Source organism: Equus asinus, chromosome 30, assembly GCF_041296235.1.
Source record: "Equus asinus isolate D_3611 breed Donkey chromosome 30, EquAss-T2T_v2, whole genome shotgun sequence".
Classification (NCBI taxonomy): domain Eukaryota; kingdom Metazoa; phylum Chordata; class Mammalia; order Perissodactyla; family Equidae; genus Equus; species Equus asinus.
In genome coordinates this window covers 16737446-16760631 of record NC_091819.1, presented here as the reverse complement: position 1 = coordinate 16760631, position 23186 = coordinate 16737446, and the positions used below count along the sequence as shown (strand labels likewise).

Genomic DNA, 23186 nt, shown 5'->3' with positions numbered 1-23186 from the left:
CATGGAGCCTCTTGGATCCATCCCTTCTTCCTTCAGTAACCTCTGCTGATTTAAGGAGAAAGATGGTTAGGGCTAGAGTGACATCTCCCTGTTCCTAAAAGGGATGAAGGGCCATTCGTCTACCAAATATGTTAGGGAATGTTGGGAAGGGAGGGGATTCAAATTTTTGTAACCCTGGTGGATACCAGCACCTGAGTTACCATCCTACTGGGTTCCATGCGGTGAGGGTATGCCCAAATTCCACTGAGGGGGTCAGGGCAGAGTTCACACTGGGGAAGGGAAGTTTACATGGCCTGGGGGTAGAGCCCTCTGTGTTGATTCAATGTATTGTTGTACTAACTTCCACTGCTAAATGTATAATTGGTATTGATGTTTTATATGCTTATGCTATAAATGCATCTAAGTACCCAAAGGAATTCTCCTGATTGGGAAGAGTTGGATGTAGAGAAGTGCTAATACTTCTGGGGCCCACATCTTCAACGATCTTTTGAGTTACAACTTACAAGTTACAATCTGGGACTGATGATGTTGCCAATTGGAGCCTCTGGCAAAGGGAGGTGGCCCCCACTTGGAGGCGCCTCTTTGGGTTGGACTCACTGACTCCTCGACACAGCTTCCAGTATTACCTCTTTTAAAAGGAGCTATTAGCTTACTATTGGGCAGTTGTTGAAACTGTGTGCCTGACCCCTGGAGAAAATGTGATTCTCTGTCCTAATATTTCCATTTTGGAGTGGATCAACTCAGACGCAATGACTAACAAAGTGAAAAGGTTCCAATAATGGAAATGGTACATTCAAAAATGCAGCTGGGCATGCCCCAGAGGCATCTCAGCTCTCCATGAAAAAGTGGCAGCTATTCCACAGAACGAACTGTAGTAAAATTGCTGACTCAATGGGGCCCTTGATTCAGAGATTCCCCATAACGCCTCCGCCTGCATCAAAGGTTTGGCTAAGCTGAAATCTGATGGTGTCCACTGGGCAACTGAAACTGTTCATCTTCAGGGCCAACTATTCAGAACTGAAAATGGACATGGTCATTCAGCTCAGTGGGGAGAACTCAAGGCTGTTCTTATAGCTCTGGCAAATACTACCCTTGATAAACCTCATTATATTTTTACTGACTCTTTGGTTGTTGACATGGCCGGATTATTTGGACTGTCATTTGGAAAACTACAGACTAGAAGATAAAGACACCCCTCTTTGGTACTGCAAATTAAGGAAATAAATAGAGCCCGCTGATTGAACCGTCTGGGTCACCCTTGTAGATGGACTCATTCTCTGTTGAAATTGACTGGACTCAGTTTCTGATGGAGCCTGCACTGCCCAGACTGCCACTGTTGCTTACTTGAGCCATCGTCATACCAGAAATGGCAACATATCAACCATTATATTGGGTATAAAGTAAAAGATCCTATGTTTTTGCTGCAGAGGCTACCATTGCATGCCAAACTTGTAAGTCATGATGAAAATTGAACCAGTTGTCTTGCAGTGAAGGCAACCACACAGCATAGGACATTGCCCATACTTGTTCCTGCCACATTAATTACATCTGACCTTTGATCTCTTTTTGGGGTTGTAAGTGGTACCTCACTGTTATTAACACTTTTTCAAGTTATGTGTTGCTGTTCCGGTCTGATAAGCTCGCTCTAGCCGTACTATTGTGGCTTGTGAAACTAATCTGTGTTATATCTTTGGCTTATATTTCTGGACTACTTCCAGTCTGACAATGGTGTGCCTCTTATTGCGAAACAATTCAACAATGGGCTGGCGTCAGATATCTGATGGCTTTTCATATTCCCTACAATTCATTGGGATCTGGTATCATTGAGCATTGGGGCAGTCTCCTCAAAAACTGACTCAAAGATGTCTGGCTCTACCTCCCTCACTTTCTTCTGGTTCATAGAACCCAGTAAGGCAGTTTGGTCAATGAACAGAACTGTCCTCAGAAAGGGATGGTCTCCTCTCAACTGTTTCCTGAGTAAGGGTCAGATGAAAGTGTTGGGAGATTGTGTAGATCTATTTTGAAAATTTGGGATTCCTCCTGCCATTCTTGCGTACGATGTTTCTTCTTTTCCCTAAGGACAACCCCAGGCTAGCCTGGTTAGAACACATTCTGGGAGGGTGCTTAGCCAGAAGAATGCAGGAGATTCACACATATTTCTGGTTTACAAATATGGATTTATTTGTTTCATTGACATGGTCTTAGATGAAAACAGAATGATTAATTGGTTGAATACAGTGCTTGCTGAAACTCCCTACTGTGCTCAATGTGGGCCTAAGTTGGGGGAATAATAGATCTCTGCAAGTTTTACAAAAATGCCCTTGTCCCTCTTGTACCCAACCCTTCCGGATGAAAGGTCTGGGTGTGAGTATGAGACGACTTGAAGAAAGGTGAAGTCACAGGTATTGAAAGGAAGCATAAATTATGTGTAAGAGGAGGGAAAGCAACAATTATGGAAGCTGAGGAGAGACCACTTTAGACCCCAGGAGCTTATGGGGAAGAGAGGCACCTTAACGATTGCTGTCTCCCAGAACCACCCCTGCAGCTTTCCTCAAGATAGAAAACAACCTGGTGCAGCTTTCCCAAACAGTTACATGCACCTTAAATTTAACTGACTGCTGGGCCTGCCATCCTTCAACAGAGAATTCAAAATTTGATTGCTATTCTTCTGAACCTTACTGAAAAGTCTATGGAAACAGCAAAGGATGGCTTCAGCTTCTGGACCAAACCCCTCCCTCACAAAAACAAAAACACCTATCAACACTCTCCCCACCCCACCCCAGATACCTTCCCCACACCTATTCCCATAGCTGCCATTTACTCATTCTGTGGTATGGACAAATGCCACCCAGCCAGTGCTGTGGACAAACAGCACAGGTTGGGATGACTGTCCCTGGATATTCTTGGCAAAAAAAGGACTACACTTAATTGTCTAGCTGAACTGGGAACGCTAAGGCTTACCAGCTGGCCCAGAAGTTACATAGGAGACATTGTCACCTGTGCCCTTGACTGATGTAGGTCCCATTTGAGGGGGCCTATCATTTGTACAGGTATTAACTTGTCTCTCTGGAAAACAAGGTGGCTTTCATCTGTCATAAGAGACTTTCAAGTTTTAGGAAATGCCACAAATGGCTCATGTGGATCTCAGATGACTGCAGAGATCTTGCCAAAACGAAGCTACCCTTGGTTATTCAGGAAAGCTTTCTAGATACAATAATCAGTTTGTTATTTATGTACGGCCTAAGGGCTGTGATCCCTACAGTGGGAATCATCCGATTAGAAAAGTTTGTATGAAATTTGTGCCTGTCTTTAGCTAAAATGATCAGTGATATCATCTTGTCCCTAGAAGCAGTCAGGAGCACTTCAATTCATGGCCATGGTTGTTGTGAAGGATACCTTGTCCTAGACTGTGTCCTTGCAGGCCAAGGTGGACTCTGGGTAATTACTCATACATCCTGCGATGCCTGGATTAATGCCCTGGACCAAGTGGGAAGGTCAATACAGAAACCTGAGAAGGATAACTGGCCTCTTAAGGTACATCCTCACTGGACCCTGGGATTTCTTCAGCTGGATGGGACCAGGACGGTGGGGGGCACAGCTGAGGTCAGTGCTGCAGGCTGGCCTCATTCTGGTGCTTGGGGTCCTACTCCTAGTATTCTTAATTCTATGCTATATGAAACAAATTGAACTCACTTGGTTGCAGCTAAATGGTAGAATTTAACAAATATGACAGAGATAATACATGCACAGGTCTGCATCTTACCCTCAGTGTAGGAATATGCTAAGGCTACATCTTCCCTTCAGAAGACTTTCCACGTGTATATGCACAGAAACACATTTCTAAAGGGTCAATTGGAAAGTAGAATCAGAATACACATAACAGCACATTTGCTCTCTGTAAATATAATTCTAGCTCTTCATGTGCTAAAATTACTCGAGTTTTGTGAACCAGCTGTGTATCATATAATCTGAATTTTCTGGAAATGTTTGCATGCTTTTGGTATTTTCCTGAAATGTTTGCATGGCTTTGATAATTCTATTTTCTTATCATATATCAAGAAATCCCTTTCATATGATAAAGACTTTTGTTTAAATATACTCTGACTAAATGATATCTAGACATTTTCTTTTACATATCAAAATATCATAAATTGCCAAATTGCCAGTCTGCTTCATATTTTGTTCTCAGTTTATTTTGTTTACTTCAATTGAAATACTCAACTTTCTATAAAGAATGTATTTAATTTCCTTACCACTGATGATGATCTTTCTTATTGAGTCTTCAGTTGAGAAAATGCTATCAATAAACACTTTAAGGATTACAAAAATAATAAAGCTCACTATAAAAAGTGAAAAAGAAGAAATTTAGAGTAAAAAGTGAAAGTCTCCCTTCACTCACACATCCTAGCTTTATCTCGTCTCCATTGCAAAAAGATTTGTCTCCCCAACATAGCAACATATATAATTTATTGTGCTATTGATCTATGATTTCTTCTCATCGCCATTTTTCCTCTCCCATGTAAGAAAGTACCAAGGCTATTTCAAATCCCTTGCCTTTGGAAATGTTTATGTGGGTAAAGCAACAGAATGGTTTGGAATGGGACATGAGAATGGCTGAGTTGTTTCCTTAAGAGGATAAACCCTTAAACCCTAATGTGCTCAGCCTTAGCAATGATTTTTGAGGTTCAAATACCTGGATTTAACAGACCACACACATATGGACAACAGGTATCTCAAGATTAGTGAGTGAGAACTGGATACTGGAGGGCCTCCTTGTGTGCAAGGGGAGCCAGATGTTGCATGATTTGGAATGAGGTAAAAGAGTACATGGTAATTGAGAACGAACCTCCTATCTGCCCAATGGGTAGGGGACCAGAATTGGATTGAAGATTGCCTATATAAAAATTTAGATATATAGCCCACGCATAGATCAGTTTGTGGAGAAAGATTTACAACTGTTAAATGCACACACTCCTCCATCTCTGGCAAAACAATACCTGTTATACCATAAATTTGTTTAACTTTACATTTTATTAAAGGCTTTTACATATGCTATATAACTTGATCCTCACACAACAATTTCACAAAAGAGTATACTGTAGCAAAGGCTGAGATTTAACCCAGAATATGCGGTTATTAAGTGACAGGACAAGTATTCAGACAAAATATCTGGATTCTTTTCTCTTATACTATATTTGGTATGTATACACTCAACACTTATAGGCCTGACGCCCTTATCTATGACACATACATATGTTACTCTTAGGGTAAATTGCAGCCATAAGGGTTTTAAACATGAGTAATATCATGTATATTCAAGCCAGGACATTTAAAATTTCAAGAAATTGAAGGTCATTAAAACTAGCTTAAGATAATTAAAACACTGCATGAACTGAATCTTCCCTGAAGGGATGTTGGATTTTATTAGTTGAATTCTTGGTCCGTCTCTCTCTCTTTCTCTCTCCCTCCCTCTTCAAATTTAGATTTTAAGACTTTAAATAAAGAGAAATGAAGGGATTCTGCTTATAACCAAGCTGACCAAGACAGAGTAACAGGGATCAGATTTATCCTTTGACCTGAAACAACTAAGAAGCTGGACCACATATATGTTTTCAGAGTTGGATACTGGCAGCACAGGACAGTCAAGACTTGAGAAGGAGAAACACATGAGGTGAGGTCTACAAATGCCCAGCTTACCGTGTGGAGAGAGCTTCCAGGGTGCAGCATGGGCAGCGAGAGGCAGATGGAGCCCAGTGAGGAGACAGAGCTGGGAGTCCAGAGAGCTCAAGGAGCTTAGAGTCATAGAACAGAGGATTAGAGAGTTACACAGAGAGTGCCAGAGATCTGCAGAGCGTCCCCGACAAGTCTTCAGCAGAGAACTAGTCATCAGATGGGTGTGGGGAAAGTATGAAACACCTGAAAGGAACAGAAGGAACAATGACTGGGGCTGCCAGAGGGCTGGACAAAATTTGTGTTCTCATCAGTCAGAGTGCAAAGCCTCATAATCCAGCAGGTATCAGCTAGAGTACTCAAAAATGTATTGCTTGAGCAGTCAGGCAAAATTAGTCCTGGAGCAAACACTGCTCTGATACCACCTAAGAAAGCTTAAAAGGAAGCATAAAAGGATCAAACTGTTCCTAAGTACTTTTCAAATGATTTAATTGCATTCCACGGCAAAGCTCACAAATATTTATAGAAATGCAAATAGATCCAGCTGTTAACAAGGTAGAACTCACAATGTTTGGAATGCAATAAAAAAAAATCACTAGATGTACAAAGTGAGAAAATATTATCCTTAATGAAAAGAAAAATTAATCAAAAGAAACAAACTAAAAAATGACAGAGATGATAGATTCAATAAATGAGGATATTACAATTGCTATTGATAACTATATCCCATATATTCAAGAAGGTGGAGAAAAGGTTAAGTACATTAAATATAAAACTGCAACAAAAAATAGAACTTCCAGAGATGGGCAATATCTGAGATAAAAAATAAAGTGGATGGGATTAATGACAGATTAGACACTGCAGAAGAAAAGATCAATGAACTTGACAACACAGCAACAGAAACTACACAAAATGAAATGCAGAGAGAGAAAGAATGAAAAAAAAAAAGGAAAAAGAACGAAGCACTAGTAAGCTGTGACACAATTTCAAACAGGCTAATGTAAGTAGACTCAAAGTCCCACCACAAAAGGAAGGGAGAGACAAACAAATATTTGAAAATGCAAAGGCCAAAATGTTTCCAAATTTCATGAAAACTATAAACACCCAGATCTAAGAAACAGAAATTCAACACACTCTAAGCACAAGGAAAATGGAGAAAATAACACCAAAGCACACCATAATCGAACTGCTTCAAACTAAAGAGAGAGAAAATTGTAAAAGCAGCCAGAGGAAAACAGTTTAGAACACAGCGGAAAAAATGTAAACTAGACGACAATGGTGTAAGACCTTTAAAGTAATGAAAGAAAAAGAACCGAACCTGTCAACAGAGACTTCTATACATCTTTAAAATATGAAGGCAAAATAAGACTTTTTCAGAGGTAAAACAATTTAACAGCAGCAGACCTGCACTATCATAAATGTTAAAGTGTTTCAGGCAGAAGGAAAATGATATCACATGGGAATCTGAAACTATATTAAGGAATAAAGAGTATTGGAAAAAGTATACATATGGGTAAATATAAAAGACTTAAACAAATTTTAAATCTCTTTAAAAGATAATTTAGTTTAGTTCCCAGCCATGAGGAACTGGATTTATTCTTTCACCTGAAACAACCAAAAAGAAAATGGCAAAATACTGGAAACAAGGTCTTTCAAAGCATTGGACATCAAGCACTGAAGGACAGTGCCTCTGAGAGATGGGAAGGAAACAGAGTGAGCCTTATGAGTGCCCTAGCTTATTGCCTGGAGAGAGTTCCCAGGCCACAGGGCTGAGAGGGGAAATGCATGCAGAGCTGGGAGGATGCCCAGTGTTGAGAAGCAGAGCTGAGAGTCTGAGTAGATCAAGTTGGCTAGAGTTTGTAGGATGGAATACCAAAGAAGAGTGAACGGCACAGAAAGAGAACTCCACAGATCTAGAGATGGTTTAGCTGGAGTACAGCAGTCCCACCTTATCCACAATTTCACTTTCTGCAGTTTCAGTTACCTGTGGTCAATTGCGGTCCAAAAATAATGCTCCATCACAATGCCTACAGCATTCCCCTCCTTTCACCTCATCACGTAGGTATCTTACAACATCACAAGAAGTAGGGTGAGTAGAGTACAATAAGATATTTTTTTCCTGCTTTTTTTTTCTCCCCAAATCTCCCCAGTACATAGTTGTATATTTTCTTTTTTAGTTGTGTATCCTTCTAGTTGTGGCATGTGGGATGCCGCCTCAACATGGCCTAATGAGTGGTGCCATGTCCAAGCCGAGGATCTGAACCCTGGGCCGCTGAAGCGGAGTGCACAAACTCAACCACTCAGCCGCAGGGCTGGCCCCCAATAAGATATTTTGAGAAAGAGAGAGAGACTACATTCACATAACTTTTTTTACAGTATATTGTTATAATTGTTCTGTTTTACTATTAGTTATTGCTGTTAATCTCTTACTGTGCTTAATTTATAAATTTAACTTTATCATAGACATGTATGTATAGGAAAAATCATAGTATATATAGGGTTCGGTACTATCTGTGGTTTTACACATGTGCTAGGGATCTTGGAACATACCCTTGTGGATTAAGGGGACTACCATATTCAGCAGAGTACTAATCATCACATGTGTATGAGTGAACTATCTGAGTCCAGGGAAAGAACTACCTAAAAAGATTAGAGGGAACCCCAAGGATAAGAAACATGAAAAATGACGCCAATATACATCATAATCAAATGCTCAAAATCAGTGATAAAGAGAAACTCTTAGAAACAGCAAGAGTAAAAAGACATATCAGATACAGAAAAACAAAGAAGGAAAGAAAGTTTATTGTCTGAAATAATGCAAGCAAGAAGATAGTGAAACACCATGTTTAAAATACTAAAGGAAAAAAATGTTAATCCAGAATTCCATACCTGGTGAACATATCTTTCAAAAACAAATACATGCTTCCTCAGACACACAAACTGAAAGAAATCACTGCCAGCAGATTTATGCTTGAAGAATTGTTAAAGGCTGTCCTTTCGGTCTGAAATAGTAACTACATGGGGAGATAAGATCTTTTCTTCATTATTTAAATAAGTTTAAAGTAAACTTGACTTTAAAAAAGGTAATAGTAATATTGTGAGGTTTATGACACATTCTACTTATAGTATATTTATAAGTAAAATTACAAAAATAGTATAAAGGCCAGGAAAAGAGAAATGGAAGGTTTTAATACTAAATGTGAAATGGCATAATAAACTTGAAGGTAGACTGTGATAAGATTAGAGGGCCTAAGTATACAGAAATCCCTAGGCCCAGATGATTTCACTAGAGAATCCTACCAAACATTTAAAGAAAAATTAATACCAATCTTACACAATTTCTTCCAGAAAATAGAATAGGAGAAAAAATCCTCCCAATTCATGAGGCCAGTGTTAACTGATACCAAAACCAGACACAAACAGTACAAAATAAACAAACACAAAAACTACAGACCAATATCCTTCATGAATGTGGACACAAATATCTTTAACAAAATATTCATAGAATTCAGCAATGTATAAAAACAATTACAGTCATTTGTCACATAACATTTTGGTCAATGACAGACTGAACGTATGACAGTGGTCCCATAAGATTGGTACCATACAGCCTGGGTGTGTAGTAGGCTATACCATCTAGGTTTGTGTAAGTCACTCTAAGATGTTCGCACAATGACGAAATCGCCTAATGAAGCATTTTTCAGAATATATCCTCGTTGTTAAAGTGACGCATGACTGTATGCAATATTCCAGGAATGCAAATCAGGTCAATATTCAAAAACTGATCACCATATTAATAGGCTAAAAAGAAAAATCCCATGATTATATTAAGTCTTACAGAAAAAATATTGGACAAAATTCGACAATGATTCATGATAAAACTCCCAGAATACTAGGAAGAGAAAGGAGTTTCATCAACTTGATGAACAGCATCTACAAAAAGCCTTCAGCTAACATCATATTTAATGATGAAAGACAGATTGGTTTTCCTCTAAGATGGGAACAAGGCAAAGATGTCTGCTCTCATTTCTCTTATTAAGCATAGTAATGGAAGTTCTAGTCAATGTAATAAGCAAAGAAATAAATAAAAGGCATACATTTGGAAAGGAAGAAAGAAAACTATTCGAATTTGCAGATGACCTGATGGTCTTTGTGGAAAATCCTAAGGAATTTACAGAAAAATTCCCAAAATTAACAATTGAGCTCAACAAGATCATAGAATATAAGACCAATACACAAAAAGTAACTGTATTTCAATACATTACCAATCAACACATGGTAACTGTATTTAGTAATACAATACCATTTATAATTCCTCAAAAAAATAAAATACTTAGGTGTAAATCTAACAAAACAGGTAGAAAATTTGTACGTTGAAAGCTACAAAACACTGATGAAAGAAACCACAGAAGACCTAAAAAAGTGGAATAACATATCATGTTCACGAATTGGAAGACTCAATGTAATAAGATGTCAATTCTATCCGAATCAATATACAAACTTAACACAATTCCTATCAACATCCCAGCAATTTTTTTTGTAGATATAGATAAGCATATTCTAAAATTTATATGAAAAGAGCTAATAAAATTTTGAAAAATAAAAATAAAAGGGAGGACTCACTGTATGTAATTTGAAGAGATATATAACTATAGTAATTAAGACTATGTGGATAGACACATAGATCAATGGAACAGAACAGATCACAAGAAACAGACTCGCACAAACAATAGACAACTGATTTTTGATAAAGGTGCAAAAATAATTCAATGGAAGAAGAAGAGTTTTTCACCAAATAGTGCTGAGGCAATTTGATATTTACAGGCAAAAAAAATGAATGTCAATCTTATCCTCACACCATACACAAAATTAACTCACAATAGATCATTGACACCAAAAGCATGATCCATAAAAGGAAAAATTAATAAATTGGACTTCATTAAAATTTAGAACTTTTGCACTATGAAAGAATCTGTTAAGAAGTTGCAAAGAGAAGCTAGACAGTGATAAAATATCTGAAAACCACATATGTAACAAAAGACATACTTAGAACATATTAAAAAACTCTCAAAGCTCAACAAAAACCAAAACCAAAATACAAGTAGGTCATGGGCAAAAGACATGAAGAAACATTTACCAAAGAGGATACAGAGATGGCAAATGAGCATATTAAAAGATATTCAACATCACCTGCCATTAGGGAAATGCACATTTGACGATATCACTATATACCTATTAGAAGAGCTAAAATAAAAAATATTTACAATACAAAATGGTGGTGAGGATGTAGGAAATCTCTCTCATACTTTGCTGGTGGGAACATTAGATGGCACAGCTACACTGGAAATATTTGAGAGTTTCTTAAACATACACTTACCATACAACCCAGAAATTACTCTCCTGAGTATTTATCCCAGAGAAATAAAGACTATGTCCAGACAGAAATCTGTACAAGAAGGTTCATAGCAGCTTTATTTGTAATAGTGAAAAACTCAATAGATGCAAAAATAGGGTGTCCAAAATCCAACATCCATTTCTGATAAAAACTCACAGCAAAAGAGGAACAGAAGGCAACTTCCTCAAGCTGATAAAGGGCATCTTTGGAAAACGCAGAGGTGAAACATACTTATGGTGAAACACTGGATAATTTCCCTTGAAGACCAAGAGCAAGGTGAAGATGCCCAGTCTCGTCACTTTTATAAAACATTGTAGTAGAGGTTTCAGTTATTGCAATAAAACAAATAGCAATAACAACTTATAATAACAGCAAAGAAAGAAAAGACATTTAGATTTGAAAGAAAGAAGTAAAACTACTTTTATTTGTGGATGACATAATCACCTATGTAGAAAACACCTCCTGATTATTTCTAAGTACAATAACTAAATTTTAGCAAGGTTGCAGGATACAAGATCAATGTATAAAAATAAATAGTATATCTATATGTTAGCAATAAAGAAAAGGAAATTAAAATTAAAAAATACTATTTACAATATCACCAAAAATATGCAACACTGAAAGATAAATCTGACAGGGAATGTGAAAGTCCTGATTAGTGAAAACAGAAAAATTTCAGAGAGATAAAGTATGTTCATAGATCAGAAACCTCAATATTATTTAGACATCAATTCTCTCTAAATTGAAGTTGATTGCAAAATGAATAAGGACATAACAAAGGATTTAGAATAGGCAAAACGACTTTAAAAAAGAATAAGAATATTACAGATCGTAGATGATCTGATTTCAAGACTACTTATAATGCTACAGTAATATAGTCAACGTGGTATTAGCAAAAAGAGACAGATCCATGGAACATAACAGAGTCCAGAAATAAACCTACAGATGTATGAACAACCAACTTTCAACAATGACGAAAAGGCAATTCAGTGGGGAAAGGACAATCTTTTCAGCAAATGGTGCTACAATAATTGGATAGCCATAGGCAAAAATGAACCTTGACACTGACTGTTACCATATACAAAACTTTACCTGAAATTGATCACAGACTAAATATAAGATCTAAAGCTATAAAACTTCTAGAAGAAAATACAGGAGAAAACTTTAGGGACCTTGGCTTTCTTAAGATTAAGATTTCCTAAACATGACATCAAAAGTACAAAGTATAAATGAAAAAAATAAATAAATAAATTGGACTTCATCAAATTAAAAATTAAAAATTTCTGCTCTTTGAATCCCACTATAAAGAAAACATAAAGGCAAGCCACAGACTAAGTTAAAAATTTAGCAAAAAATCTATCTAACATAGGATTTGTACCTAGCATATATAAAAAACTCTTACAATGCAACAAAATAAAGAGCCTAATAAAAACGGGCAAAATATTTGAATAGATATAGCATTAAAGAATTTATATAGATCACAAATAAGCATATAAAAATTGCTTAATATCATTAGTCTTTAGGAAAATGCAAAATAAACCACCATGTGATTCCACCCTACACCCAGTAGAATGGATAAAATTTAAGACTGGCCATACAGAGTGTTGGCAAGGATCTGGAGTACAACAACTCCAGCAATTGGGTCCAACAGAAAGAGAGCTCCACTGAGAATCTGAAGGCCTGGATTCTAATCTTGGTTCAGGAGTTTTGGAAAGTTTTTAATCCTTCTATCCCTATTATCAAATACCAGTAACAACTAGTACGTCTATCTCATCAGGCTCTTGTGATGATCAAGTGAGATAATGTGAAACCACTTCATAAACTTGGAGTCTTATTCTGTGAAAAACTACATAAACATGAATATCTTTGGAAAGGCAATTTAAAGAAAGGGGTAGGCAAGATGAAATAATACCATGTTAAGTCTTTTCATGTTTTCTCATTGCCCTTATTTAAACCAGCTTAAACTACTTTTTCACATTTAAATATTTAATTACTTAAAAGTTCTCCAAAGCTTTATAAAAATATATCTGGAAAATTAACACACAGATGATTGTATAACATTTACCATTAATAAGATTATACTACTCTCTATGGTGCTATTTTAATAACTAATAAATAAGTCAGGAAACTTGATATTTCTTAGTATTTTAATGATCATTTATCAAATTATAACTTGGCAGCAAAAATCGCTTCTCACAAAGACACTGCATGTATATTAACAGATCAATCTTGATTCATTCATTGTGTCTTTCCATTTCTCCTGGCAGTTTTGTAAGAACCCATGATTTCAATTTCTCTAGCTCAGCTTTGCTTAGCTCATGGCAAAGACCGGGGAAGCTGTGAAACTGCGTGCTCACTCCTAGAGATTTTAACATTGTGTTTGTCTCTTCACCCCAACAATGCAGAACTAACTCATCTGCAGTACCATGGCACTGAAATAATTCAGGGAGTACACCATCGCTTTTCTGAAGAGCCTAGAGAAGAGGACATAAAAATGGAAAAGTTTAAGAAACTCACTGAAGAACATCATTCTTGGAAATCAGGGAGGGCGGATAAAATTCCAATTTCACCAAAGCTTCAATATTTACAGGGAAAAAAGAGACAGTGGTAGTGCTGTCTGAGGTACACAGTGGTATGCAGGCCAGGCCTGGGGCCTTAGCTGGTCGCTGGCACCACTTGAGCTGTGGGTGTACATGACATGCATTTACTCCATAGAGGACAGTCTCAAAAATGGTCAAAGCATTTCCTGAAGAGACTGTGTGACTTGGGACGGCAAACCTCTTCACATAGAGTGGAAAGAGGGATGAACACAGACCTAAGGTTCAATCGAGGGAAAAATTACATTCTAGTTCTCATTTCTGTATCTGCTGTTTCTACCTCTGGTGATAAAGCAGCAACACTATAATGCATCATATTGACAAATTAGGATACTGCTGTGAAGCACGGATCAGCAATGTAATTGACTCTTTCTTTTGATTATGTTCATGATGTAATAAGTAAACCTAGCTAAAATCATCTATATTTTTAATATGGATAAAGGATGTATACATATCATACCCTTATTGTTTTTTATCCTTTTCCCTTTGACACCTTTTTTTAACAATATTCTTTGCACAGGGTATTTCCTGAACATTAATGACCAGCTGGAATTAATCAATGTGACTAATTTGGGCATGAATTTCCAGAATTCTCTGTGCAAGTATTATTGCCTAATTACCAATTTTGGTTTAGTTTTAATGTGTGAATATTTCATTCTTTTTTGTTTTGAAAATCTGGAACTTACCTGGTAAACAGCAGATGTTTTATTCAGAAAACTAGAAGGAGCAAATACTCCTGCCACATCTTGATGATTTCTATATGCTAAATGCATTGCCATGCACCCTCCCATAGAAAATCCTCCTAAAAGAAGCAAAAATTCACTTGTCAGAAAAAGGAGAAAATACACAACAAAAATTTAGAACAAGATATATCTATGCCGGTCTTCCATAAATATTTTAAAAATATTTGGAGACCCTTAAAAAGATATAGCGCTAAAAAGAAATGCAGTCTACTTTAGATCTCATAGATAAAGATCTGCTTTGAGTAGACAACACTGCTCCATCTATGTCATCAGTGATAAAGAGATTGTTATAAACTGAGCTGGAATTGAACAAAGAAGTCATGTTCATTGAGTTAAAATATTTATCATAATCTATAATATGAGTCATAGTACGTGTTATTTATTTAAACTTCTAACGTCTACTTATATGTTCTTTATACTTTCAGGAGTCCTCACATAGCAACTAGAATTAATAATATGGATCTGTTTTCTTACTTGCCAAGCTATGAGCTCCATGAGGAGTTATATTCTAGTGTCTGCCATATAATAGATGCTTAGTGATCCCTAAATTAGGAAGGATGATAAAAAATTTGGTGACCTAGTTAAAACAAATTTGGATTACAGTATTATGTTGGAAACTGACTTATGATGATATAATTAAAACAGAAGTACCCATACGAACTTTTTAAAAACAGTTTAAAAAAATAATTTGCTCATTTGAAAAACTTTTATCTTTATGAGTTAAACACTGTGCTAGTCACTGGAGATAAGCACATTAAAATACATGGACCCCGTGCTCCCTTTGACAGCACATATACTAAAATACATGGACCCTTCTGTTCATGGCGGAAACAGATTTCAGAATATGGAGACAGGTACATAATGAGACGTGGTCTGATATTCTCCAGCTTAAGTGAGGAGTAAAAGACTTCTCATTTATATTTCAAAAGAAGTAAATATAGAAAGTAAATCACATACCACACACTTGTAAAAATACAAAAATCTACTTTGCCGTAGAATTCAGATCTCCTAATTTCCAGCCTCCTGCTTTATTACACTTAACAAAGGGTACAGCTGAACCCTTAGACAACATAAATTTGAATTTATCACAATCTCCTTTCATAGATGAAGGGAACTGAGGCCCAAGGAGATTAGGTGACCTGCTTAAGGCTGCATCCCGAATTTTAGCTATAGAGCTAGGACTTTTGGAACCCAGATTGCTTGCAACGGAGTTTAAGGTACATACAAATGTATGAGTCAAGAGGACTAGCCTTGGGAAGTTTTTGAGTTTTACAAAGGGCATAATATGTAAATAATTACAGTGTATGATAAATATTACATCTGTGGTTTTCAACATACCAGAAAGAAATAACAGGGTCTCCTCAGTAGCAGGAGCTCACCATAAACGAGAACCACTCAAAGGGCTGTTTCAAAATAACCTCCACCCCATCCCCAGATGCAGATACATCTAATTAGAGGTTCATGAATGAGTTGGCGGCAGAGGGAGAGCATAAACATCTTAAAAGTGTATGCAAAATTTGCACACGTGCATCAGATTCCCCAAAACGGTTAAAAGCTACTGGGTTACACGATCTGTGAATTTGTGCATTAATAAATTTTTGACATGCCCCATTTGGATATAAGATCTTCCTATAGAGGAGATTTGTATTTCTGGTAAACATTCATTGTAAGTATGCAGACAGAACTCTAAGCTTATTGGGACTCTAAGTTTGTTGAACTCTAAGCTTTTGCCACAATTCTAATTAGAGACTTGACTTGGCTCCTCAAGTTTCTCTATGTAATACATTATGTGAGTTATGAAGCAAACACATTTTGAAATACAATTCTTATCAAGTTTTAATTTATTGACTATAAATTAGTCCTCTAGATTTTGAAATCCTTAAGGGTAAGGAACAGTTCTTTCTTCAATCATCACATTTTGACTGAGAGCTTATGATGAGCTAAGCAATGGCTCCACCCACTTGGTACACACAGGCTGACGAGCTGGCTTCACCATTTCACATGCCCACGGGTGAGCACAGTCCCTGGCACACAGTGACAACTTGATAGAAGTTTGTTTAATTGAATTTTTAGAAACCATATATTATAGGATGAAAGTAATAAAACATTTACAAACGTCTCTTAGATTTGTCCTATTTAAAGACACACAAAACATTTTCTAATTTAAAGTCCAGTGGAAAGAGGACCAGGCTGAAAATAAGGGAAACTGAGTTCTAATCCTGCCAGTCACATGCTAGCTGAATATCTTTGGGTAAACTATTTAAAATCCATGATTCCATTTCCAGTAAAACTAGATAGCTGGACCAGATGATCTCTAAGGTTTCCACCAAATTTTTAAGTCTATTATAAAAATGCTTAATAATCACTCATAAAAGTCAAACCAGGAAGGACGTTCAAAGTTTACAGAGTTACTGTAAATACAGAAGTCTACTTTCAGTTTAGGAGTAAGATTCCATCTCTCTCAGAAAACGATCTTAGCTTTCCTTAAAGTTCATAGAGTCCACCTTAGCAAATGCTTACTTCCTTCACCACCTCCTATCTCCCCTCCTTTTCCCATTTACTTACAAAATGAATTCAAGCTTGCTTATAATAAAATACATCGTTAACAATAAAACTACATCTCTAAAATGAGGGGAAAATGCGAGGGAGGGAGAGATGGGGTTGGGAGAAAGAGAAAGAGAGGCACAGTCTATAATATGGGGGCAGCAGTAATTAGGGTGCAACTGGACATTGGATTGCTTCTCCGTAGCAAGGCAGTATCCTTTCACAGAAGGAATCATACCAAATGGGACTAGAAACTTTTCCTAGCATTGAATTCCTGGGTGGAATTTATCAAGTAGATCCTTATTACACATAAAACTCAAAATCAGAACTCAAAATCAGACATTTTACATACAGCCACTTCTGCTACTGACTCTTTTCTGGGTCACGGAGGCTTCACATTCACTAGACTATCAGGTTCAAGACAGCAGGGGTTTTTATCTGTTGTATTCATGAGGTACCCTACCTACACTCAGAACAGTGCCTGGCACATGGTAGGTGCTTAATAAATATTTATTGAATAAGTGAACGGATGTCAGTTGTAGTTCTATGAGGTTGTTTCTGCAAGGAGACAAATTTATGTCATCATGTAGCTTTTTGGTGATCTGACATGATACAAAAGTTTAGAAAATGTAGGAGGGAATGGTTAGTGTTTCCCAGGTCAAGGATTCCTAACTCTGGCTCCTTAAAAATAAAGATTCCTAGACTCAGCCCCAGAGCCACTAACACAATCTCAGAGCATATGTCGAAATCTTAAAAGCTCTTATACCCATAAATCAAATGTATGAGAATCACATCCTTAGAAAAATATCAGTAGCTGCAAGGCAGACAATTCAAAATTGCATATAAACGGTAAGAACAGAAAGTGAAAATATGATTTAAAAGAAATCTAGGCTGCAGGAACAAAGTTTTTATTTTATGGAAAAATTGAAGGGCTTAAATTATATTTTTGCCAAATGTACCTATGGGACATATTAAACGTAACTAGTGTGACTGAAAAACCAAATGTTTAATTTTATTTAATTTTAACTAGTTTAAATTTAAATAGTCACATGTAGCTAGGGACTATCATCCTGGACAACGAAGTTCTAGATAATCTAAACTGTACCAATGACTGAAAAAAGCTTCAAAATTCATAAATGGGGTGAAAAGAAAATTAATATTTCAGAAAAAGATAATGTTGAGGCTAAGATCATTAAAAGTGATCTTTTAATGTTATAAAGACTTTTTAAAAATCACATCACAAGATAAAATGTGAACAAAAATAGATTAGTAAGCAAAAACATATTTTAAAAATGATTTTAAAAGCATACTTATTGAGAAAATTTTACACATAAAATTTCCCCCTCCATCACTTCCTTTTTATTGGCTAGAGTAGCCAATCACTTTATATGGTTTCAGAGCCCCCATGATGGGACCAGAACAGAAACAACAACAAAAAACTAAGAAAGAAAATATTTTCCCACATAAAAAATGTCATTATGAACAAACATAGATGCATCCTGTAGACATTTAATTTCATGTTCAATTTTCATAACTGACAACAAAGAAAAATGTACTCATTGAAATCTTATTATTTAAAGATTTAATCTCAGTCCCTTACCCATTTATCACCTTGTGAGGAGACTTGCAATTTCTCACCAGCCATCTTTGAGAATACAACCACCTTTAGCATCAGACACTACTATGAAAGAGACTTTGTGTATTTTTTTCTAATAGAAGAAAATGTAAAACAAAGGACTAGTTATTTGAATTCAATTTCCATCTAAATGTCTAAAATGCCATATAAAATATACTGCTCAGTAAGTAAATACCAAATAGTAAACTCATTGTAGGTAATGGTTATAATGTATATTTATAGTTGCAGGCAAAGTATTAAAATGTCAAGAGTTAACATTTCAACATACATTTAAGATTAATAAGCTGAATAAAACATGTTAAAAAATAATAAACCCAGTTTTTATGAACTCTTTAAATAAAATAAAACAGAAACAATGTATAAAAAACTACACTGGGAAAACTAAGCTAATCTACCCGAAAACAAAATCCAGAGGAAAAAACACTTATGATTCAAGTTTACCACCAATTCACTAGAATTTTTAAAATGTAATAAAATCCACCCTCCCTCCAAATTTCAACAATTCTTCCATTTAATTTATATATTAGAATTATTCTTCAGATTGAACTGTGATAAAGTCTCAAAAGATTTGATTATCTATGGTATATTCATTTGCATATTTTCTCTCCTACAAAATTCATAGGATAAACAAAATATTTATCATCTTCTGTGAAAAGCTGCTAGAATAGCAGTCCCAGGCCTGTTAAATTTTAGTAATTGTTGTTGAAGAAACATAACGTTTAATTAAGACATATATATGTTAAAACAAAGTAGCAGAATGCTATCATTCTCAAGTTTTAGCTCCATGAAAGAGCTTCAGAAGACACTTGAATAAGATCAGGACAAGGGAGCCTGGAAATTTTGGTGCTGGGCTTCACCTGGTAATTCCAACTATCCCTTTATTTTTATTTTAAATCTTATTATAAAATTAATGTATTGATATATACTCACTGTGCAAAGTGTTTCCACCAGACAGAAATAAAGAAAATGAGTCATCCAAAATCTCACTACCACGTACAATTTTGACGTTTTTTAAAATTCATTTTAACAGTTAAATACTCTATATGTACAATTTATACCTTACTTTCTCTTTCATGTAAAACTGATTTGAAATTCTTTCTACAGAATTACGAAACTCCATAATTATTTTTTTATTCATTCAACACATACTTACTAAGTACCTTCCATATGTATACAAAGTATTTAGTGGTTACATAATATTCAATTGCATTAATAGACCATAATTCCCTAAATCCTTTCCCACATCATGGGTATTTAGAGCATCCACATAAATTACTCAGGTACAATTCCAGAAGCACTTGTTTCTCCTTGCTTAAAAACTCTGATAGTATGCTCTTATCATCAAAATTCTTACAATCTGATCATATCATTTGTCAGGTTCTATACATCCTAAATCAAAGTTAAACCTAAAATATACCAATTTTCTCTTAACAACAAATTATCACCACCTAGTGGCCAAAAAAGGAATCTCGCCCTGGTACAAAGTTCTTGACCAACTCAATGGATCTGGGTTCTAGTCTCAACTCTATTTTACATTAGCCAGTAATCTCCTTGAATTTTAGTTTCTCCATATCTGAAATGTAAAAATATCCTATTTTAACTATTACAAGTCTCAAGAGAGATACTGTATATGAAAACAACCTGCATAATTTAAACACCAGCTAAACATAAAACATTATGATGTATAATGGCATTTTAAAAACTGTCGAGAGTAATATAAATACCAACTATTTTAGTAGTATTACTACCATATATACTTTTTAAGCACAACAGTGCACACAGGAAAAATGATACACCTTTCTCCATTTTGATTTCTCACATTATACAGAAACACACTAGAAGGAAATGAAGACTTTCAAGATAGACATTAACAGAGAGGTAGAATGTACTATGAAATATGCTTATGTTCTGCACACTGGACACTCTCTACATGTCAATAAAACCAGAAGAAGACAGAATAATCTGATATTATTAATTTTATCAGAACACAGGATTTGAACCTAGGTTATATTAATAACTATACTGCCAACATTCAGAATTAATTTAAAAGTCACAATTATTGACTGTGTTTCCCCTAACTTTTATCATACTCTCTGTAGAGTCGCATGTGGTAAAATATATAAAATTAAATAAGTAAACTTTCTTATGTCTGATTTTCTTAATACAGAGTGAGGATTCACAAATGTCTCCAAGAACACACTTTCGCTGAACACCTACCTCCTAGATATCTAACACTGAGACACGTAGTGAATCTTTCGCCCAGTTCTTCCTATGTACTCAAAGTTGATTTATTTGTTCCAATAAGAAAGCAATGTATTTCCAGTGATGAAAACTAGAAAACAATTTGTTTTCATAGCTGACGCATCTGCAGTCAACCACAATCTTACTCATCCTTGCGTTCCCCAGATCATGAAACAGTGTGTTAGTCCTCGGTCGTCCTCCTGGATCTACTGCCTTTGTCATCTTGCCCTTCTCCTGGCCTTCAGACTGGCCAGCCCTCCATGGAATAGTCAGCATCATCCTTCCAAAAGGCACATTTGCTCGCGTCATTCTGAACATGGTTCAATAATCCTAGGGGTTGGAGTGCGTACTAAACCAGGGTATCCTGACAGATTCTCATCTGCCTCTTGCTTTCTTTCACGAATGTATTTCCCTACTTGTTCACCAGTCATATTCTCACTTGTTCTGCAAAACCTAGTTGGAGTCCTCTCTTCCAAGAAGCAGTTCCTAATTCCCCAAAAGGTTGACTTCTTTCCTCACTGCATGTACTATGCCTTGTGCATACTTTTACAATAATAGCTGCATTGTATTAGAACACTTTCTGTCTGTAGCTCCCTCATTAGGCTGCAAAATTTTTGACAGTTTTGTAGGGCGCTCCAGGAGTTAAAATTTTTATTAACAATTTTGAGGTTGAATTTAGCATGAGAAGTCCCATTTTTGAGCTGACGAGGCTAAGCAGACTAGCCAGAAAAGGCTGGATATCATACATTATAAAAAGAATAGTTTTTAAAACTAAGTTTAATATAATAAAATATCACAAATCAAAATAAAACCACAGAAAAAGAATGGGTTCCTACCTACTCAAATATAGAGCACAGTCAAACATAGAGAAAGCTACACTGGTGCTAATTATAATCTCAGAGACAAGGGTTCCATGAGCACATACTGTGTGATATTAAATCAGAAATGTTATCACATATTAAAATCAATAAGGATAACAATTTTTATACCTACTGTCTCCATTTTTCCTTTTTCAATCTTGCAATTTTCTAGTTTTTCCTCTTACAATTTTTTTAAAATAACCTAACTTCACTATGGTGTGTGTTTAATAAAAATTTTTCAGAATCTCAAATGCCTTTTTCTTTGAGTTCCCACTGAATCTCTTCTTTATTAAAACATTATGAATAGCACTTACATTTTCCTTAACTTAAATGGACTATCACAGACACTGTACAACAGCATAAAAACCAGCAGAAAAGTACTAAGCAGTAGCTTCTGTTTAATAATCTATGAAGAATGACAAAGAAAGAGGGAAACACAGTATGTCACCACTAACAAAAACAAAAACAGCTGGCAGGGAAGAAACACTGAGCTACCTACGGGTCCCCGAGGGGCGGCATTGGTCCGGTATGGCCTTTCTGCTCTCTGGAATGATGGCGGGGTGGGTGGTATAAAGAGTATTTAACAACAGTAAGACGGCTTTTTCAACAGTGCATGCCAGACGCATTTCTAAGTATTTCACATGACTTGACTAACTCGATATCACAACTCTGTAAGACAGGCACTGTGATCATCCGAGCACAGGGGTTAAGGAGACTCCATGCCTACAAAGTGGTGAATCTAGGACTGGAAACCTGCAGCGCGAGTCCAGAGCCCAAGCTCTCAACTACGCGATAACACTGCCAGCTGCATCAGCGCATCTGTAATTATGATACTCATAACTCAGAGGATGCACGTACAAATACTCTAACACAGCGATGATACTGCTTTTCATGCCACATTTTCACATAAATGACAGGTTCAGGTAGATCAATAAGACAAAAAAATAACAACAAAAAAATCCCTGTAGGACTAGAATGCTATTTCCTCTATGTATCAAGAGCTAACCTATGTAAAGAATCCAGAATACAAAAAAGGAGGTAATACAACTAACCTTTTGTCATAGTATAAGAGGTCAAGAATCATGTGTATTTTGGGGCACACGTTTAACTTTACAGAACTATTATTGAAGATTTATGTTCACTTGACTACTTAAATAACTAACAATACATATAATAAGGACCTTGGATCTGTACTTTTGTGGTCTCTTTCCTTTCTTAAGATTTATACAAGTTAATTAGCTTTACAGAAGTTAATTTACAGAAATCTACATTTATAGAAGTTAATTAGCTCATCTCACAAATTCTAAAAAAATAATTTTTTTCTTTCTCAATTTTTATTTTCCTATATGTAAATATTATATACAATATTTTAATATGACTTTAATAAATTTCAAGAATTTTATAATATAATAGTCTATAAACCTTCTCAAAAGAAATTCTGTTGTTATAAATTCAATGGAGCTTTGATAAAATATTGACCATATTACTGATTGCATTATA

The 23186-nt window shown here is 35.9% G+C and overlaps 1 protein-coding gene across 3 annotated transcripts in view; it reads right to left on the bottom strand.

Annotated features, from left to right (window-relative positions):
- Positions 1 to 13198: 13198 nt before the first annotated feature.
- The window catches only part of LYPLAL1 (lysophospholipase like 1), a 42833-nt gene continuing 32845 nt past the window's right edge, over positions 13199 to 23186 (bottom strand). For all 3 annotated transcript variants that reach the window (XM_070501446.1, XM_014849870.3, XM_070501447.1), the window contains 2 exons: positions 14349 to 14464; positions 13199 to 13539 (listed from right to left, as the gene is read on the bottom strand). In XM_070501446.1, the coding sequence (XP_070357547.1) occupies positions 13300 to 13539; positions 14349 to 14464 (356 nt within the window). In that variant the 3' untranslated portion in view covers positions 13199 to 13299. The remainder of the gene's footprint in view (positions 13540 to 14348; positions 14465 to 23186) is intronic.